This window comes from Acomys minous, assembly GCF_964271855.1.
Source record: "Acomys minous genome assembly, chromosome: 1".
In the NCBI taxonomy this organism is placed as follows: Eukaryota; Metazoa; Chordata; class Mammalia; order Rodentia; family Muridae; genus Acomys; species Acomys minous.
In genome coordinates this window covers 18,496,807-18,517,834 of record NC_140483.1, presented here as the reverse complement: position 1 = coordinate 18,517,834, position 21,028 = coordinate 18,496,807, and the positions used below count along the sequence as shown (strand labels likewise).

Here is a 21,028-nt window from a genome sequence, read left to right as displayed (position 1 = left end):
GAATCTTTCTTTGGTCTGTTGACTCCCTCTGTATTTGAGGTGAATAAGTGTTTCCTTTTATAATTTAATTTTTGAAGGTTAGCACACAAAACAACGAGTTTCATCATGCAGTCTTCACAGGCAGTACAAGAAGTGTTTGAATGACAGCTGGAAGGATAAATAACCAAGATATGAGCTTTCAGTTTGGTCTCTGGCTTTTTAACATTCTTCACATTTCCCCTGTTCGTAAAGTTTTTGTTTCATTGAGACAAGGCTTCATCCTGTAGCCTAGCCTGGTTTTAAACTAGGTAGCCTTGGATGATCTTGAACTCAGTCCTGTCTTAGCCTCCCAAGATCTGGTATTACAGGTGTGCAACACCAACTACCACAACCTACCCCCTCAGACTATGAAAGACCTCAGTTTTGCCCACAAGGGGCCATGGAGCAAAATTTGGAGCCATCATCTTCCTAGAACCCCATGAACTTGGCCCCCCATTCTCCTTAGTAATAGGGCAACCAGACACCATGTGTTATGATTCTAGCAGAAGCTGACATCTAAAATTTAGTCAAAGCCAAATAAACAAAGAAATAAGAGGATCATAAAGAAGAGGAACAATGGGAAAAAATGTGTGGGGAGATCCATGAGCATTCAAAAGACGGTAATATTTTAAAGTAGCTCTGTGTTAACAATGTGCCTCTTACAGCTCAAAATGCTTTCCTGCTGTCATTAGGTGACCGGTTTCTGGAAGGCTTTTTTGCAATGTTACAATCATTTGCATAAAGATGCAGCATATTATGCATATGTGGGATTGGCAAGATGAAAAGTATTCAAGTAATGTATGGCACACTTAATCATGTAAGCTTACTAAATGGCTATTTTGAAATTATAATTTTTTTGAAATATGAAAGTCTTCATTTGTAGTCAGAAATGAGAATTTTGGAAAGTGTTTCCGAAAGGGCACCCAAAGATCTGCCCTTCCAGCAAGCAAGCAAAGGACTGGAAGTGGTCCCACATTGTGTGTGATTATTCTCCCTAACTGTCTGTAGTAGATTCTAGCCCCGAATCATTTCCAAATTACTATGTGACCAAACAGCAAGTAATTACTGAGACACTATCCACTGTAAAGATACTTTTCTTCTCACATGGAAGGGTGCACTGTCTGAGAGCACATGTTTTAAATCCTTTTCTCCCTCACATTGAGGGACAGAGGGGTACAGTTTTCTATTAATTACTCAACATTCTTTTTGAGATTGCACCTATGATTGTAGAAAAAACTAGTGAGGTACTCCTGCAGAGTAACACCCCAAGCCTTTAAATTCTGCCCTCTTTAAAAAAAAGAAAAAAGAAAGATGTATTTATTATTTATATAGTATTCTGCTTGCACATACACCTGCAGGCCAGAAGAGGGCATCAGATCACATTAAAGATGGCTGTGGGCCACCATGTGGTTGCTGGGAATTGAATTCATGACCTCTGGAAAAGCAGTTAGTGCTCTTAACTTCTGAGCCCACTTGGGGAAGAAATGCACAATGGGAAAATTGCAGATGCACATGAGGCACCCTGGCAGAGTGTGCTCTTCCTGATACAGCCTGACAGCATCTCAGACCAGAGGCCTGAGGACCCCATGGTAGGTCGGAAAGTTCCTGACCTTTTTGTGCTGGTACTGGAGATAGGCAGGTAGTCCGTGACAGCAATGTACACATACTGTTTGGCATCGTCAATCACGCTGTAGATGGCATCGATGTCAAAGCTTCTATTTTTAGGGCAAAAGAGTTTGGGAGAATTCTGTAAAGATATAAAATCCAAGATGTTAGAGTTGAACTTTAGGTAGTTAAATATCAAAAGCATTTAAAATGTTTCTTCATAATGGTAGGTCTTGGTATATTGTTAGTTACATGGTATATTAACCTCCCTTTTTCTTTTTGATCAGATTGCAACAAAGTTACTTCGTGTTTTGTCAACTGAGGCAGGATGTGTTTCAAGTCCTTGAAGTTTGTCTCAGGGAAGAATTTTTTATTTCAGTGCAGACCCTGCTACTTTAAGAGTTACCTGCTTCAGCCTTATGTGATTCTAGGATCCCTCCCTGTTATATATGGCTGATGAATTTCTAAAATATTATTTACAGATTTATATACATATGTAGCAAGCAATTTATCCTAGAAGTCATTGCATCTGGAAAGTGATGTTGGTCATAAAAACATCCAAGACACAAATTTAAAAATCTTAGTTTTTTTTTCCTGGAGGAAGAATGCTGATTGTAGACAGTCATCAATAACTTCTAAGAAAAACTGAAGCTCTGGTGGTGCCTAAATCCATCAAGAGAGGCAGAGAAGGATATTCTGCCAGACATGAGCAAAATGAAAAAAGAGGCAAATTAGGCTGGAGGTACTGTTCTCACAGCTGAACTTTTTTTTTTTTTTTTTTATAAAAACAAGTTGTCTTTAGATGCAGTTGATATAGTAAGGGGAAGACATACTTCAGAGTCTCTATTTTGTTTTCCAGTAGAGAGGATTGAAAAGAATATTTGCTGTAAGTCCTGTCTTTCTCTGGCAAGAAATTCCCTGGGTTCAGCATAGGTGCACAAAAGCGAGGATAAAGGTTTATGGAATAAAGGGCAACACTGGACAATAACAGTTCCCAAGGCATTTGTCCCCCCATTCCTTATCCTGCATTTGTAGAAATTCAATGGCATGGCTCACAGAATGATGGTACTGCAATGGACATCCTCCCACAGTAGAGGGAAAGAGGTTATACAGAGGCATATTAAGGGTATACACACTCTGGGAATCCCTGACCAGAAAGTTCTTGTGATAAGTAAAATTGATTGTTAACTCAGCAAGCTCTGGAGTCATTGAAGAGATGAGCCCATGGGCATGCCTTGGAGAGAATTTTTAAATTAGGTAAACTGAGGTGGAAAGACCCACCTGTAATGTGGCTGATGCTGATCTATGGGCTGGGATCCTGAAGTGCATAAAAAGAGAAAGCAAACAGCACCAGCATTCATCTTCTGCTGTTTCCCAGCTTCAAGTATGATGTGGGCAGCTGTCTCCTCCTTGTGTTTCTCCGCCTTTATCACATGATGGATTTCCCCTTGAATTGCAAGTCAAAATAAGCCCTTCCTCCCTTAAGTTGCTTTCGTCAGCAGCGAGAAAGGTGATGAAGTCCTCTTGGCCAGTGATAAACAGGGCATATTTTCTATAATTTATTTATTTTTATGTACATTTGGTGTTTGGGATACATGTATGTCTGTGCGAGGGAGTCAGATTTATTGAAAATGGAGCCTCCATACTTTTTATTAACTATTTTTATTTTAGAATGAAAATAAACATCTATTCTTTAGTGGGGAAAATGTATTCAAACAGATGCAGAGCAAAGACAGTCCTGTGTTTTTCCTAGCATGCGCACGTGTGTGTGTGTGTGTGTGTGTGTGTATGTGTGCGCACACACACACACACACACACACACAGGGGGGGGGACAGGAGGGAGGAAGGGAGAGAGAGAGAGAGAGAAAGAGAGAGAGAGAGAGAGAGAGAGAGAGGGAGGGAGGGAGGGAGAATTTTATCTCTTACTGGAACTGAGAACTTGAGAACTTCTGGTCCTTTTTCTCCTGATTCCCCCTCCTTCAGGAACTAGGGCCTCATTCTATCCCTGGTGACTTTATGATGCTAAATGCTCTTCCTAACTTGTTGCCTTGCCCTTAAGAGATGGGCACACATGGTTTTCAAGATGAGCTCCTTCCCACCTTGCAGATGAATGTCCCTGGCTGCTGTCCTTCCCCTATGCACCCCCAGCCCATGGCTGCTGTCCTTGGCTTCTCTGCACCTGGACATTGACTCAGCTGGGCCCTCCCGGCCTTCCGGGCTTGTCTTACTGGATCTGCTCTCTAAATTGCAACTCAAATATATGCCTCCCATGAAATTTTCTTTCTTTGTTTGTTAGTTCAGTTTCTTTCTTTCTTCTTAGATCTTCAGACAGAGGCTAACCTCTCTCACCTCTGTGCCTCCAGGGTATATGTTTCTCTTTCTTTCTTATCCACTCCCTTCCTCCCCCTTTATTCTCTCTGTCTCTCCATCCCTGGCTTTCTTAGGCTAGGCAAGCCCTTTACCACTGAGCCACATCCCAGTCCCATCTTGACCATCCCAATCATGCTGTCCGATGGCATCAAGTGACTCCATACTCTTGTGCAAACCTTTCCACAATCCACCCCCAGAACTTGCTGCCTATCATATTTACTTAGCACATTCAGAGAAGTAATTGCATGCACTTGCCTCTTGCCAGCTAGACTGTTTGATCTTGATTTTAGGGGCTGTGTTTTACTCATTTTCCTATATCATTATAATCATTCATTCTTGTGATTTGATTTCCTCAGTCTGTTTGGTTTGTCTTAGACATGGCTCAGTGTGTGCCACGGCACAGCTGAGGAAATTATTTCTGGACAGGTTCCCAGGCTTCTAAATGTGTCAAAAACTCCCAAGGGTTTGCTTCAGTAAGAACTTCCTGAGTTTCATCCTGGGATCCCAAACTGGCCTTTGCTTTCGGAGAGAAGCACGTTTCCGTGGGGAGTGGTTGATGGGCCACTGCGCCCGATGTCACGGCAGAGTGAGGTCTTTAGTGAATTAGACCGGATTCCACCCAAGAACGCTCGTATACGCCTTCCACCATTAGTCTCCCTTCCTTCCTCTCCTGAGATAAAGTCCCACTGTGTAACCTTAGCTGTCCTGGGAATCTCTCTGTAGCCCAGGCTGACCTTGAACTTACAGCAATCCTCAACCCTCTGTCTCTAAGTACTGGGACTACAGACACCACCAGGCCTGTCTAGTTTGCTTCTTAATGGAGTTATCAGGCATCGCACCCTCTTACTCTGGCACACTCTGAGGACCAAATAGGAGAACAGTCTGCTCTTCTGCTGGGTCACGGGCATGCAGCTACTCTTCCATCAGCAGAACATGTGCCCATCATGCTCCGGGCTCAGGTCTAGGCAGGTGGCATGTATCAGTGGTCAAGGTGAACTTTTTATTGTGGAGCGTCACTCTAGCGCCTGCTACACGATACAGTCTCATTTGTTGGTGTGCTTACTTATCTGCCAGCTTTTGGACTGTGCTATTTTTCTTTTCTTTTTTTTTTCTTTTTTCTTTTGTACAACTCCCGCACCTTGTACAGTGCACATATTGCATGCTGTGAAATGAACACAAATGCATTGCATAAATTGATAAGTGTTGTAGGTTTGTCTCACCCTGACCTCCCTCTATTCCTAGTTGGAGTGGGTGCATTCTAATTTTTTTTCTCAAGCACACGTGGACATCTTTATCAGCATTTATCCGCCGTAGTCTTTCCTGGGTTCCCTTTGCAAAACACGATGCCTGAGGCTCGGCAGGAGCTCCGTGTGTTTGTCAGGGGAAGGCATGGTTATTTCCACCAGGGTCTTTGCACCTAGGAGCTTGGTTCTACCTTTATAAGCAGTATATACATTCCCTAATATATAAAAACACAAAAAAGATGCAGTGCTTGGCTAGGATGCTAACTACTTCCTGTGCAGAGGAGGCTGCTACATTCCTTTCAGCACTAGAAAGAATGTGGTGAGCTTGCTGAGGTGTTTCCTTATCCCACAGCTGAAGTGGAAAGCGTGACTGCAGAGCCCGCTTTATGTTTCAGCTGCCTTTTTTTACCAATCAAGAACTCTTGAGGCACCCAGTGTCTGGCTTGGTCTAGGTTTTCTCTTGGATCGGTAAGTGCTGGATGTATGCATATTTTATTTTGCACACTCACTTAGTATGCACTTTGTAGAAAATTTAGTAGGTTTCTGATTTACTTCATAATGGTCTCCTGGTTTTTTCAGAAGGCCCATGCTGTCTTTCCAGAAGATATAATATTGAGATAGAACCAAAAATGGAAGGAAAACTCACAAAATGGGAGAAAGGATTTGCAAATGGTCCATCTGCAAATCTGCCACATGTGGAGAATGCAGAGAACTCTCCTAAGAGAGCTCCCAGTGGACACTGCGTACAATGAAAGATGCAATCAGCACACAGTGACGCTTAGCTCATGTTCACTAGGAAGGTTAACGTGAGACAGACATAACAAGTGTTGACAGGAAACAAGCACATGGCAAGTGGGATTTTAGAATGGCTCAATCCGTTTGGAAAGCAGTTTAATAGTATCAAAAAAAAAAAAATCAGCACTCGGCAACTCTATTCCTAAGCATAAACTCCAAAGACTTGAAAGAAGTTTGTAGTTAGAATCTTGGATATGAATGTTCACAGGGCCATATACACAAAAGCCAGAAGACAAACACCAAAGATCTATTAACCAAAGACACCTAAACAAAAATATGGCATATTTACAATGCAATATTATTTAGGCATAAAAAGAAACAAAGTAACTATATATAAATCCATGCTAAAACCTTGGAACATGTGAGGTTAAAAAAAGCCAGTCACAAAAGACTACGTTTTGTAATACTGCATGTAAATAAAATCTCCCTGGAAGGGCACATGCGTGAAAGACCAGACCAGAGGCTTCCAGGGCTGAGGGCTGGGAACAGGATTGAACTGCTAATGACTACAGAGTTCCCTTGGGGTGAAGAAAACATTCTGAGATTTGACAGTGCTGATGACTGACGAGCCTGTGGGTACAGCGAAGCTCATGCAACTACAAACTCTAAAAGGACTGAGTTCACAGCAAATAACACTCAATACAATGTTAAGATACAAGTATTAAAATAGAGTGGATACTTTAAGAAGGAATATAGTATATTTTCCCCCCAGATCAGCCCTGAGCTCTTTTCAGTGTCTTCCCCTCTCCTTTTATGTAGCTCAGTCCCTGACTAATGGGCAGGTGAACCGAATAAGAACAAGAAATGAAACCTGTCTCACACCCAGATCAATATCAACAGACCGTGAGCAAACTAAGCTTTGTCCTAGAAAGCGAATGCACACTTTTCCCCCTGAGGCCATTAAGGTCTGTGGGAAAAAAAAATCTACAAGACACAAATTCCTCCACCACCCATTTCTGTCAAACCCAGTCATTTGAAGTCATATAGGTAAATCTAACCAAGTACCAATTTGTGGTTCATGAGAAAATTATAAATAATCCCTATTTACATCCCAACTGAAAATTTGTATCTAATTGTACTGAGTTAAAAATGATCAGCACTCTACTTATCGTATAACTGGAAATTGGTATTTAATTGTAATGAGTTAGGAATGATCAAAACTATAATTTTAGGACTGATGATTCTTCAAGTCTTCAGATTTTCTCTGCGTGTACTCAACTTACTTTAGGACTGTCAGCTTCCAAAAATATGATGTGCTATTTTATGTTTTTTTTTTTTAACAACAAATACATTGAACTTAAATTAGCTTGCCTTGCCGTTTGCTTGGCATATATCATTGAAAAAGCTATATATATTCTTGAAATTTCTACCAATTATCACTACCAATAAACCCAATATAACATTTATTTTTTTATTGCTGCTTTCCAGGAATTGGTGAGGTCATGGGACTATTAATTATAAAGAGGGAATGTAATTTTCAGAGCCTTATAAAATATGGGGAAATCATCATAAACAACTAATTATGAAATCCTGGTGTGTGTGTGTGTGTGTGTGTGTGTGTGTGTGTGTGTGTGTGTGCATGAACACATAGACAAATACAAGTACTTGCATATGCTCACACACATAAATCTAAACTGCATATGAGTGCACTGGTTGGCTTTTGTCAATTTGACACAGACCTAGACAGATATGGGAAAAGGGAATCTTAAGTGAAAACAAAGTCTCTTCATGACACTGGTCTGTCAGCAACTCTGGGAAGTATTGTCAGATCACTGTAGATGGTGCCATCCCTGGGCTGGTGGTTCTGGAACTACACAAGAGAGCAGGCTAAGCGAGCCATGAGGAGCAAGCCAGTAAGCAGCACCCTCACGGCCTTTGCTCAGCTTTCACCTTGAGTCCCTTCCCTGGCGTCCCTGCATGATGAACTACAAACTTAGATGAACTAAGCCCTTTCCTCTCCAGCTTCATGTTGGTCATGGTTTTATCACAGCAATAGAAAGCAAACTAAGACAATGAGAGAAAAGATGAGATTAAACAATATCTCCAATTCCATCAATTTTCCTGAGAATAAATAATACCATTAAAAAGTCTATCTATCTATCTATCTATCTATCTATCTATCTATCTATCTATCTATCCATCTATCTATTTACCTATATATCTATTTTGAAACAGGGTTTCTCTGTGTGTAGTCCTGGATGTCCTGGAAGTCTGGTAGACCAGGCTGGTCTTGAACTCACGAATATCTGCCTGCTTCTGCTTCCTAAGTTCTGAGATTTAAAGGTGTGTGCCACCATGCCCGGCCATAATTTTATTATTTAATGGCTGAATAAAATTAATGCATATGTGTGTGTGCACTCACTTAAAAAAAAGCCTTTCATCTGCTGAAGGGCATCATGGTTGGTTCTGTATCTCACACTCTGTGAAAACCATAACAATAAACAAGGATCTACAAGTGTCTCTATGGTGTGTTGACCTAAATTTTTTCCAGTAGGAGCTCAAAAGTGGTATAGCTGGGTCATGTGCTAATATGATTCTCAGGTTTCTGAGGAAGCTCTCTATTGGTTTTCATAGTCTCTATACTGGTTTACGTCACTAGGAACAGTACGTGTATATATATATACATACATATATATCTTCTCTTCCATACATCCTCACTAGCATTTTCCATCATTTGTTTTCTTTTTTCTTTCCTTTTTTTAAATTTATTTTTATTTAATTTTTTTTTTTCAAAACAGGGTTTCTCTTATAGTCCTGGCTGTCCTGGACTCATTTTTTAGACCTGGCTGGCACACAGAGATTCGTCTGCTTCTGCCTCCCAAGTGCTGGGATTACAGGTGTGCATCACCACATTCGGCCTTCATTTGTTTGCTTGATGATAGTCATTCTAACTGGGATGAGATGGATTTAATTTGCATTTCCCTGATGGCTAAAGATGTTGGTTTTAAAATTATTTTACTGGCCATTTGTTTTTCTTCCTTGAAAAACTGTCTGCTCGACTCACCTGCTCATTTATTGATTGGATGATATAGTTTTCTGATGATATAATTTTTCATAGCTGATAAGCATTAATTCTCTGACAGGTATATTGTCAAAATTGGTTTTTATTTGGTATTTCTTGGGTTTAAATTAAAGGTAGATATGATACTATGCATGAGAAAATAAAATAACATATCAAATAAGTGAAAATAGAAAATAAGCATAATGTAATTTTAAAAAAGTATCAGAATATGTGTTTTTTCAGTTCATTTTGTGGCTATCTCTTGGATGAAAAGTCAAAAGTGTCCTTAGATTGGAGCAAAGATTTCACTGTCATTTCTAGTGAAAAGGGGTCAGAAGAAAGATTCTACAGTCAAGCAGTGCTGGTGCACTCCTTTAATCCTGGCAAAGGAGGCAGAGGCAGAGGCAGGGACAGGGGCAGGGGCAGGGGCAGAGGCAGGGGCAGGGGCAAAGGCAGGAGCAGGGGCAGGGGCAGAAGCAGGGGCAGAGGCAGAGGCACGGGCAGGGGCAGAGGCAGAGGCAGGGATAGAGGCAAGGGCAGGTACAGGGGCAGGGGCAGAGGCAGGGGCAGGGATAGAGGCAGGGATAGAGGCACGGGCAGGGGCAGAGGCAGAGGCAGGGGCAGAGGCAGGGGCAGAGGCAGAGGCAGGGGCAGGGATAGAGGCAGGGGCAGGGGCAGAGGCAGGGGCAGGGATAGAGGCAGGGATAGAGGCACGGGCAGGGGCAGAGGCAGAGGCAGGGGCAGAGGCAGGGGCAGAGGCAGAGGCAGGGGCAGGGATAGAGGCAGAGGCAGGGGCAGAGGCAAGGGCAGGGGCAGAGGCAGAGGCAGGGGCAGGGATAGAGGCAGGGGCAGGGGCAGGGGCAGAGGCAGAGGCAGGGGCAGGGATAGAGGCAGGGGCAGGGGCAGGGGCAGAGGCAGAGTCAGGGGCAGGGGCAGAGGCAGAGGTAGGGGCAGGGGCAGAGGCAGAAGCAGGGGCAGGGGCAGAGGCAGAGGCAGGGGCAGAGGCAGGGGCAGAGGCAGAGGCAGGGGCAGAGGCAGAGGCAGGGGCAGAGGCAGGGGCAGAGGCAGAGGCAGGGGCAGAGGCAAGGGCAGGGGCAGAGGCAGAGGCAGGGGCAGGGGCAGGGGCAGGGGCAGGGGCAGGGATAGAGTCAGGGGCAGGGGCACAGGCAGAGGCAGGGGCAGGGGCACAGGCAGAGGCAGAGGCAGGGGCAGAGGCAGGGGCAGGGGCAGGGGCAGAGGCAAGGGCAGGGGCAGAGGCAGGGGCAGGTGCAGGTGCAGAGGGACAGAGAGACAGAGAGATAGAAAGGCAGAGGCAGGCTGATATCTGTGATTTCAAGGCCAGCCTGTCTAAAATACAAACAAACAAAAAACAACAAAAAAACAAACAAACAAAAAAAACCCACCACCATCAACAACAACAAATAAACAAAAACAACCAACCAAACCAATACCAAAGACCTTGTAGTTTCAGTGGGTTTAACTAAAGACCCAAGGCTCTCTGTGGTATATATGGCAATACCTGCTTTGTAAAATGTTGACAAAAACCATACTCGCTTATCTCTAAGACTCACACCTTAAATTCAAGCTACATGATTGTCTAAAAACGTTGCCCATTCCTTTAGTTTAGTCCTCTCATCTATCTTTCTGGATCCCTTGCTTGAGGCATCCTGTCATTTGTTTCCTACTGAGAACACACTCTAGTGTTCAGGTACTATTGTTGTCTGGAGATGCAATGAAAATGCTGCTTCTAAAAGGCTCTCTGGAGCGATTCCACTTGCCACTGCATTCTCCACCTTAGAAAATAAGTCTCGCTGCCCCATCGAAGTCCTTCACATCCTTTTTCTGCACTTCACATTCATGTGAATTTTTATTTTTATTTTATTTTAGACAAACACCACCTTCCTTTTGACCATCTTGCACTGTCCTCTGGGCATTCACATCATGCTTTCATGTAAAAAGGTAAAAAGAATATAGTTTACTGCTCTGGATAACTGTTCTCTGGTACCTAAGAGTCCTTGGTGTGAGCCCCCTGGCATCCATCCATGCACAAAGGACAACAGTCACTTGGGAACCGGTCCAGAGAAGACTTGCTGAGAATTACGATGAGCTCAGGAGTATGACTCCGGTGAGACTTAGGACGTCTCACCCTAGATTCTGTGGCTCAGGCCCGGGGGGGGGGGGGCTTTGGGAGCCCTATAAATTGGCACTAAAAATGCCTCCTAGGTGATTTTTAGTTGTTCTAGAGTTTGGAGACCAGAGTTGGAGACCCAGATATACACACTCCCAGTTCCTAGTGACAGCATTGTGGGGTGGATAGTGGGATGATGGGACAGGAGGTAAGGACTGAGTGTTAGCTTTCACCAGAGGCAGGAGTCCCAGACATCAGGGGTGGCCTTGTGCTGGCCTGCCCCAAGGAAACAGCTCAGCTCCGTCTTTGTCTGCTTTACAGAGTGGGTTAGCTCTGACTTGTCTCATCAGGGTCCTACTGTCAGATCCATCTGGGAGTCACGGGTGACGAGCTCACCAGCTATAGTGTCAGCCCAAGGAGCTGGGGCCTCTGTGGTGCTTCCCACGTGATGGGCTTTCTGCCACTGGAAAGCTTTAGTGTCTTTTTCTGTAAAATGGACACAGTGGGATCTTTATCACTCCACCCTCAGGGGCTCAGGGAAGATGCAAAAGAAAGTGCAGAAATATTGTAAGAGCCTAAACCCAGTGCGGGACTGTTTAGCAATAGTATCTTTTGGATGTGGCAGGGCTGTCGTGTTTACAGACTCACACAGAAGTTGTGGTTGCCTGTAAGACCTGCATGATATTAAGCCAGTCAGCATTCCAGGAGAGTCCGTTTTCCTCGAAGGCCTTTAGTATGTTGCCCGCCTTCTAGTTAATAGGCTTTCACCTATACACCCATGCCCACGGGGGCAGTGCTAACTGGGCATAATGGATTACAAGAAAGAAAGGCTATGAGGTTGGCATGTGATGGGGGGGGGCGGTGTCTGGAGGCGTGGAGGAACCAGTATGCATAGCTTTTGGAGGACAAAAGTTGGGGGGGGGTAGCAGTGAGGGTGGATGACTCACCGACACAAAGGCTTGCGACTTGGTCTCATTCAACTGGAGCTGAAGTTTCTTCTCATTGTCATAGACTCCATAGAGCCTCTTGGACCAGGTCTGAGGTACTCGGCTCTTGAATTGTAATGAGCTATATAAAGCGAATATCCTTTGTAAATCTAGGACCAGGCAGCTGCAGTTGTAGAAGATGACACCGAGTTCTTTCATCTGTGAAATTAAAATTGAGAGCATCAGCGTGGGGTGCAATTGATGCTGAGAAAAATGCCTAAGAACGCTACAGCCGAGACGCCTTCTTTAATGCATGTTTTTGTTACACAGAAGCCTGTAGACAGGACCGCATTATAGCATATAGAAGAAACGTATCCTAAAATGTTCATATACAGGAATAGAACTTTTCCTCCCTTTTTGCATTTGGCCTTTTACAGAGATGACTTTACCAGCTACAGATTTAATATTGGCTTTTCACATTTTCCCCACTCAACACCATTTTTTTAAAAAAATGAATACTTAAGCAACAAGACAATGACCCTCCATTGCAACACCACACAGTGTGATCATCATAGATTCTGGAACCATGCTGCCTGGAAATTGGCCCCAGCTCCACGGTGTTAGGGTGGTGTAATTTCAGGGTAATACATTTCATCTCTGGACTTCAGTGTCTTCTTCCATGACATGGAGGTAATAGTGTTAAGTGCATAGCTGCAGTTTCTATGGCAGACTGGTCATAGAACACACATAAGAACAGTGCTTATAACCATTAAAAATCATGACAATTGTTACTCTTACTGAAATTTCACACTTCTTGACTGTAGTAGATTAACACCCTGTACCAAAGAGACCATGGAGGTATTTTTCTCCCCTCTGTCCTTGGTGTGTGAAAAAGAAAGTGAAATCCAGTTAAGTAAAGTTACAAGTCAGAGATCAAATCAGTGACAAATTAAGAATTTGATCACAGGTTTTGTGAACTGTAGTTAGATATACCCAGGCAAAGATTGCAATGGCTTCCTCTGAGTCTACCATGTCTTTGTGGCAACTCTTCATTATATCTTATTTACTCAAAGTAACAATGAAAAACTTTGGTTGGAAAAGAGCAGAACATGCATGTGCATGTTTTATATGACTTGATGTCCCTGCTCAGGGTTGTTTGAGGGTCCTGCGGTGCTGAAGAGCCATAGCCCAGGACTATGAAATGTCCTGCTCATCTATCCCTTTCCCCAGGAGAGACTGCCCATTGTGTAGAAATATGTCCTCCCATGACAACATACTATGGGAACCTTTCCATGGTCATCTCTTCCGACCTGTCTTCATTTTTCTAGCTCCTTAACAACTACAAAATAGATATACACAGATTATTTAAGACCCTCCAGAACTTGTCTCTATTTTCTTGCTAATGAAAAAAATATCATAAACATCATTGGAAATAATTGTGTGTGTGTGTGTGTGTGTGTGTGTGTGTGTGTGTGTGTGTGTGTGTGTTTGTACAAGTATTTCTCCAGTAATGCTTATCACAGTCAGAGGAACAAATACATTACGGTTAAGAAAATGAAAGGTTTCAGTGGGCAGGTGGTTCAGGAACATACAGACTTGTGCAGCATGGGCCATCTAATCAGAGCTGAGTGGCTGGAGCTGAGAAGGAAGGGGAGAATGTGAGTGCAGGTCTAAGTGTGCAGATATCTCTTTCTAGATGACAGGGGTAGAACTAGAGGGTTAGGATGTTGGATTCCAGGGCATTTGGGGCTGGGATGAGCAGTTTGATGTGTCTACTGAAGGCCATGGGAGGCAGGTAACAAGGGAGGGGCATCATCGGACTGTAATTTGGGGCTTTTCCTTTGGCCACAGTATGGAGAAGATATGGGAAAAGAAGACATGGGCTGCTGAAGTCAGGAGCTCAGCTCTCAGGCTTTGGCAGTGTTTGACAGCACAATTTCCATGTTCACATTTGCTTCCTAGCCTCAGAGATTTGCAGAAACCACGCATAGCAACTGTTTAAAAAAACATTTACTTTGGGCTGGAGAGATGACTCAACAGTTAAGAGTACTGGCTGTTCTTCCAGAGGTCCTGAGTTCAATTCCCAGCAACTACATGGTGGTTTACAACCATCTATAATGTGATTTGATCCCCTATTCTGGCCTGCAGCTGTATATGCAGATAGAACACACACACACACACACACACATATTAAAAAATCTTTTAAAAAACATTTATTTTATTTTTAATTATGTGTATATGTGTGTATGTAGGTGGGTATTTACCTGTGTGAGGGCAGATGCCCGAGGAGTCTAGCAGATAGTATTGGATCTCTTGGAGCTAGAGTTATAGGCAGTTGTGAACCTCTGACGTTGGTACTAGGAGACAAACTCAGGTCCTCTGCAAGAGCAGTAAGCACCACTGAGCTATCTCAGGACAAGGAAACCCCTTTCCTTTAAAAAAAAATCTCCTTAATTTTATATTTGTGTTCTATTGTGAGTTTTATGTGCATCTTATGCATGAATTGCCTGCAGAAGCCAGCCAGATGAGAACATCAGTTCTTGGGGAACTGGAGTAACAAACACTTAGGGTCCGTTGTGGGGGTGCTGGGAACCAAACCTGGGTCCTATGCAGGATCAGTAAGACTTGTAACCACTGAGCCTGCTCATGAGCACTCCACAGCAACTCTTAATGATTCCTCATGGCAAGCCAACTGTCTGCAGTGTTTAAATAAATAGCACACCTTTATTCTGAGCTCATATTTACAAGAAACATTTACTGAGGACATCATCTGCTTCCTTCAGCCTGCCACTGAGAACACACCCTGCGTTAAGCTCTACACCCCATTATCTGTGGGTGTGAGGAGGTTTGTCAGAGGACAGATGGTTCACTGGCCCCCATCTAAGGCCAGGCATTTGTACTGATGATTGAACGTCAGGTGTGTGGATGTCTCCAGATGGATGTCTCAGGCTAGCCTTGCCAGGTGGTCTCTGTCTGACCATCTTCACCTTTGCTATTCCAGGGTGCTTGCACCACAAGGGCTGTTCTGTTAAACTCAAATCTCAGAATCCTGGGGCATGAGGTTGGTCTGGGGCGTGAGGACATCTGGTTGGAACACAGCTTGTCTGCATTCTGGACTGACAGTTATTTCAAAGGCCAGACATTCACCCGGGAGACAACTTCTGACCAGCTACTGTTAACCCAGCCCTGATGCCCGCACAGTCCCCATCTCCAGACATCATAAAATTATGATACAATCTAAAACAAGCCACACTGGACATCATCAGCTAACAGTGTTCTTTACATAGGTGTGATTACGTGAACAAAAGCCCATCTTCTCCAGAGATGCAGAACAGGGTGGGAAAATGGCTGCCACTGAAATTAGGTAAATTATTTGGGCTTGGGATCTTACTGAGACCAGCAGACAGCATTGTTATTGCCACTGAATGCACTTCTCTCCATGGATTCTACCAAGAAGCTCAGAGGGACTCTCCTGGAAAATCAGGCGGATAAAACAGACTTTTTCATAAGCTTGTAGCACAACCATGTGGCTAAACTCAGGGACAGGAAGGATCATATTAGCATCATGCCTCCTCAGTTCATTTGCTGTGAGGCTGTGGACAAGCTCTCCAACTGCTTTTTGTCACGGAGAAGCAGCCATGACACCTGGGGACTGGCACGCAAAGCTTAGCCAGGTCTTTGCTGGCATCGGGTTTGAGCCTTCAGCTCTCTGTCAAAGAGTTTTGTAGAACGGTATTCAGGATGGATCGAGGCAAAAGTGAGACCTTCTAATCGTGACTGAACACACACACACACACACACACACACACACACACACACGTGCGCACACACACAAATGTGAACATCATTCAGTCTGTGAAAATGACCAAACACCCCTCAGCCAAGCTGACTCTCTATGGTTTTATTCACTATAGTTTTGCTTATTTCCTTGTCACTACCCACACGTACAGGTGAGACTTAGTAAGACATCCAATCAGGATCTCCCTCACTTCCCACCGGCATCCAATCATGAACAAAGCCCCGCTCCCTCAAGCACTTCCCCCCAAAACTACCTAACAGAAACCCCCAAACCATAACACAACCTAAAACCCCCTTGCAGAGATGCCCCACAAACCTTCTCACAACAGCTGGCTGTCTTCCTATTCTTGTTGGCCTTTGGCTGGGACCAGTGATGCTACCTGATTCCTATGCTGATGTCACAGGGCTGTGAGGACAGACAGGCCACTGCGGCGGCACAGTGCACAACGTTCAAAGAGTTACTTTTAGACAAAGTGCTAGGTATCGCTTTAGTTAAAGTGGCAAGCTCGTCCTCAGCGGTGCAGAGGTGCTTGATGGAAAACGAACAAGTGAAAAGCAATAGCGATACCCATGGACAAGCACAGAGAAGGATGGTGCATTTGGGAAGAGGCTTGCCCACTGGGCATAAAGCCAACCAGTCCTCTTGAGAAGGTTCTGGTCTCTGTGTGATAGAGTTCATCTTGCAATGCACGCCATCACACACTTCAATCTGAGCTATCAGGTGAGTCAAACCTTCAAAGACGAACGGGAAAATTGTGGGTGTTATTTTTCCCTTTAGATGTGATGGAACGGAGGGAAGCATAATTTTAAATATCCCGGGTCCCCTGACTTTCCTCACCTGATTGTCACTGTGAAGACACAACGGACACTCTTTCTTCATGTTCCTTCCAGAGTTACTCGTAATATAGCCTCTTTATTCAATGATTCAAGCAATGTAAGCAAAGAGTTAGCATCCTCTGCTCCTGTAGTGTGATCTGTCGGGTGGTTCAGGAGCTTTTGTCTACACTGCCTAGACTCACTCTACTTTGGGGCTTACTTATAACTGTAGAATCTGAAGGCAAAAGAGAAAGCTCACCCCACTCTCTAGAGATGCAGAGAATCAAACTCAAGATGACATGGCACATTTCTAGTTACTATGTATTGTTTTAGTTATTTTATTTTTTTCATCACTGTGACCAAATGCCTGACCTGCAGTAAATCAAGGGAGGAAGGATTACGTGGGCTCTGACACTCGGGCCTATGGTCCCCCCGTGGTAGGGAAAGAACCATGGCTAGGATTAGCTTGGTCTGGGGTAGAGAGCTTCTGTGACCCACCTTCCTCAAATCTCCACAGATGAGGAAGCTGAGAGGCAGAAGTTGGATCTAGGCCCCATATCTGACAGCTAGGCCTCACATCCGAGAGGCTCCACAACCTCCCAAGACAGTGGTGCCAGCTGGGAAATAAGTGTTCAAACATGGCACTGTGAGGGACAATTCACATCCAAGCCATAAAATACATGTTGGTTTGAAACTACTGTTGAAGCTGTAATGTTGAAACTGGCTTTTGTCTTGTAGGTTTTCAACTCAGAGAATGAGCTCTGGATGGATGCATAAAACAAACCTTAAAAATGCCAGCAGTGGGCAAAAGTCAAGAAAGACTTTGACTTCCGGTGAATTTTGTGTATATAGAAAGGGGGCGGGGAGCTAACGGCATAGTAGGTGGGTAGGGCCATTATTTAATGTTGTCCTGGCATCGAGATCAACCCCACCAGCCAAAGCCTGCCTGTGCTTTGTGGCTGTGATGCTCAACCTGGCCCAGCTTCAGCTGCACATGCCACTGGGCATCCTGCTGGCTGCCCTGACTTTCCAGTTGAGGTACTCAGCCGATCAATACAGACGTAATTGAGTTAAGTTGATTGATGAATGGGTTATCTGTTTGAAATAAATCTGTCCCGAGAAAGCTGATGGCTCACCTGCTGATTATTCCTGGAAGAGAATTATTCTGAGGATAAGGTTTTTTCTTTTCCACAAAATGGAAAAACTATCCTGTGGTGCTAAGAGGGACCCAAGATCTCAGGTGACCGCTCTGAGTGATCAACATGCTGCAGTGCAGTGATTATTTTATCTAAAATTCAGTTTGCCTTAATGGTTCCTCCTCCTGCTTTGCGCTGGTACACTGAAGTGCGGGAGGCCTAGGTAAGGGCACTTGGGTTTCATAGGATCCGGGACACACTCTCAACCTGCTTCTTGGGGAGAAATAAGAGAAGCAGCACTAGCTATGTCCCTGGGTCTGCTTCAGATGTTCCACACATCTGTGGCTTAAAAATCATGTTCCTTACCAGGCATCCTTTCACTCTGGCACAGTGATGCGTTTCACAGAGACATTTTTATATACGCATATCAGGTGCTTGGACCATGTTCGCCCTTCCCTGCCCTTCCTCTCCTCTCTGTTCTGTTATTCCCAATCTTCTCTCTCAGGCAGTCTCGGTTCTATTTTCATGTCTTATATGGTATATTGTTTCATATATCTATATAAAAGAGGAGGTCTACACGTGTGAAAAAACATGACACTTGTTTCCCTGAGTGATTAAGTTCAAGGCATGCCACGATCTGTTGCATCCATCTTCATGGAAATGGCCCACCTTTGTCCTCCTCCATGGCCAAATAATACTGTGTGGTTCATTTATTCCACATTTTCCCCATCTGTTGAGCTGCTGGTGGACACGTGGCTATCGTGAGTAGTGGTGCATGACATCTGCTTTCTTAAACTTCTCTTGAAGTCAACCTCATATGTACGGGAGCTGAGGTATAGAGGAATCGAATGGCTTACACAGCTGCACAGCAAGGTAGAAGCTGAGCTCACAGGACTTAGAGACAGGTGGTTCTGCATTTGTACAAATACTTCTTTAGGGAGGGATATCTTTTCATTTATTTGTGCCTTTAGTTTCTTTTTATGAATTTGATGTTCTTGAGAATTGCAAACATGAATACTGTGTTCACATCATCCAGCATTCAAGCCTCTTGTGTCCTCGCCGGTTCCATCTTAAATTCATACGTGACCTCTCCTTTCCTTGATTATTGTTACAACACACACACACACACACACACACACACACACACACACACACGCATGCATACAAGCACACCACACACACATACACACAGAGAAATACATACCACACACACCACATGAAAGCACATACATGCACACATGCATGCACACACACACATGTGCAAGCATGGGCATATAAATACAATGTACTGAGTCTACTTAGTGCTGCCCCTATGTGCATGTGTCTGTGGCTAACCACTTGGAACTGGACAGATTACCAAGGGGCTCATCCTTGAAGAAGACTTAATCGGCTTCTCTCAGTAGCCATTAATTTCCTATAGCTTCTCATGTAGGGCCCACGTTCCATGACATTTCTCCCACCCATGTTGTCATGCCAACTAGTGTTGTCATTGTGTTGGCCTTATTTAGACAATCATATTGTTGATATTCTGTGAGTATAACTCCCCCCTCTCTCTCTCACTCACTCTCTCTCTCTCTCTCTCTTTCTAACACACACACACACACACACACACACACACACACACACACACACACACACGTAGCAGACATCCCGGGCCTCTGGTTCTTACAATCTTTCTACTCCTCTTCTGTGATGCTCTCTGACCCCTAGGTGTAGAGATTGTGTTGTAGACATACTATTTCATTTGTCTACAGTACTGGATTTTATAAGGATATTTGAGTAAAAAATATAGTGTATTTTGGCCATGTTTGTTTCTCCAGCTACCCTCCCCTTTCTCTCTCTTCTCCATTCCTTTCGTCTCCTTCATCCTCCTAGACAATTTTCATATCATATATAACAAGATGAGTTTATGTATCATATGAAATCTAGGCTCCACTAATAAGAGAAAATGTGCAATATTCACTGCAGAAAGAGTCCTTTCTTAAGCAGAGTACTTGAGTCAGGGTGTTTCCTGGAGGTGAAGTCCAAGTTCTACCGTTCATGTCTGTGTCCTCATTTGGTCTGATGGGTGTTCTGCATCTCAAAAGTAAGGAAAAATTAGGGAAAACATGATATCACACTAGATCTTTTTTCTTTTACCTCTGGTTATTTGTTTGAGGTAGAGTTTCACAATGTAGCCGTGGCTGGCCTAGAAATGGTTGTGTAGGGGAGGCTGGCCTTGAATGCACAGTGATGCTCCTGCCTTTATCCCTTAGTTCAGGGGTTGCAGAGCGCTATGCCACTATGCACCGCTATAACACATTTCTGTTTACTGTTTTCTTAGGAATGGTGGATGGCAGTGATCAGAATGAATGAAGAGATTCCTTGTCGCTAGGACTTGAGTGAAAATTCAGCAACAGCCAGGCCTGATGGGTTTGTGGCCCAGCAGCCAAGGCGATCATCTGATGGATGCTCTTGTCTGCATCCCAGGGAGTAGGAAGGCATTCGCTTCATTGTCGGCTGTACTTCAGAGTAATTAATGCAATGAGCCAAACCACAGCTTAATTTATCATCTACACATGTCCGGGCTGCGGCTTCCATAATTGTATAGAAATGTAAACAAGTATTTTTAAAAAATTTTCCTGACAAAGACAAAAGATCCTCCAACTGTGAAGAACTTCCGGGTGCCCGGTTAGCTGCTGATTAATATTGTGAGTTACTGCAGGAAACTTAATCACTGCAAGCTCTAGCTTCATTTTATTTCAACCTTGAAGGGGAAACCTTTGGTATTGGAAATAAAGGAATGATCGCACCGTGGTAGCTTCAAGATAGACTCCTGTGCAGGAACATACTGTCAGTCCTGGCTTCTTACCCCCAAGCAGGTGGCTGGTACCACTTAACTCCCCGCTGTCCTGTTTTCTGTGTCTGCCACAGGGGAGTAACAGAGCCTGACAGAAGGAAGAAGACTAATGGAAGAGGCACGAGGCGGTGCAAGAATCTCAGGACAGCTAGCTCAGCACTGTGTCAAAACTAAAGAAATGGAAGCTCCCAAAAGGAAATGACTTATCACTAAAAACTGGCTTGAGTGTTGGAAATCAAGCGAGACCCTTTCCAGTTAAAGCCTTGAAAGCACCACACTGCGTCATCTGCCCTGGGTTCTCCATCCCCTTCCCTTCCCTTCCTTCCTTCCTTCCTTTATTCAGATTTCATCG

The 21,028-nt window shown here is 44.0% G+C and overlaps 1 protein-coding gene across 5 annotated transcripts in view; it reads right to left on the bottom strand.

The window, feature by feature from the left end:
• PLD5 (phospholipase D family member 5) overlaps positions 1-21,028 on the bottom strand; it is a 324,914-nt gene that overhangs the window by 16,645 nt on the left and 287,241 nt on the right. For all 5 annotated transcript variants that reach the window (XM_084785899.1, XM_084785902.1, XM_084785903.1 and 2 more), the window contains exons 6-7: positions 12,109-12,306; positions 1,629-1,765 (exon numbers count right to left, since the gene is read on the bottom strand). In XM_084785899.1, coding sequence (XP_084642025.1) covers positions 1,629-1,765; positions 12,109-12,306 — 335 coding nt within the window. The remainder of the gene's footprint in view (positions 1-1,628; positions 1,766-12,108; positions 12,307-21,028) is intronic.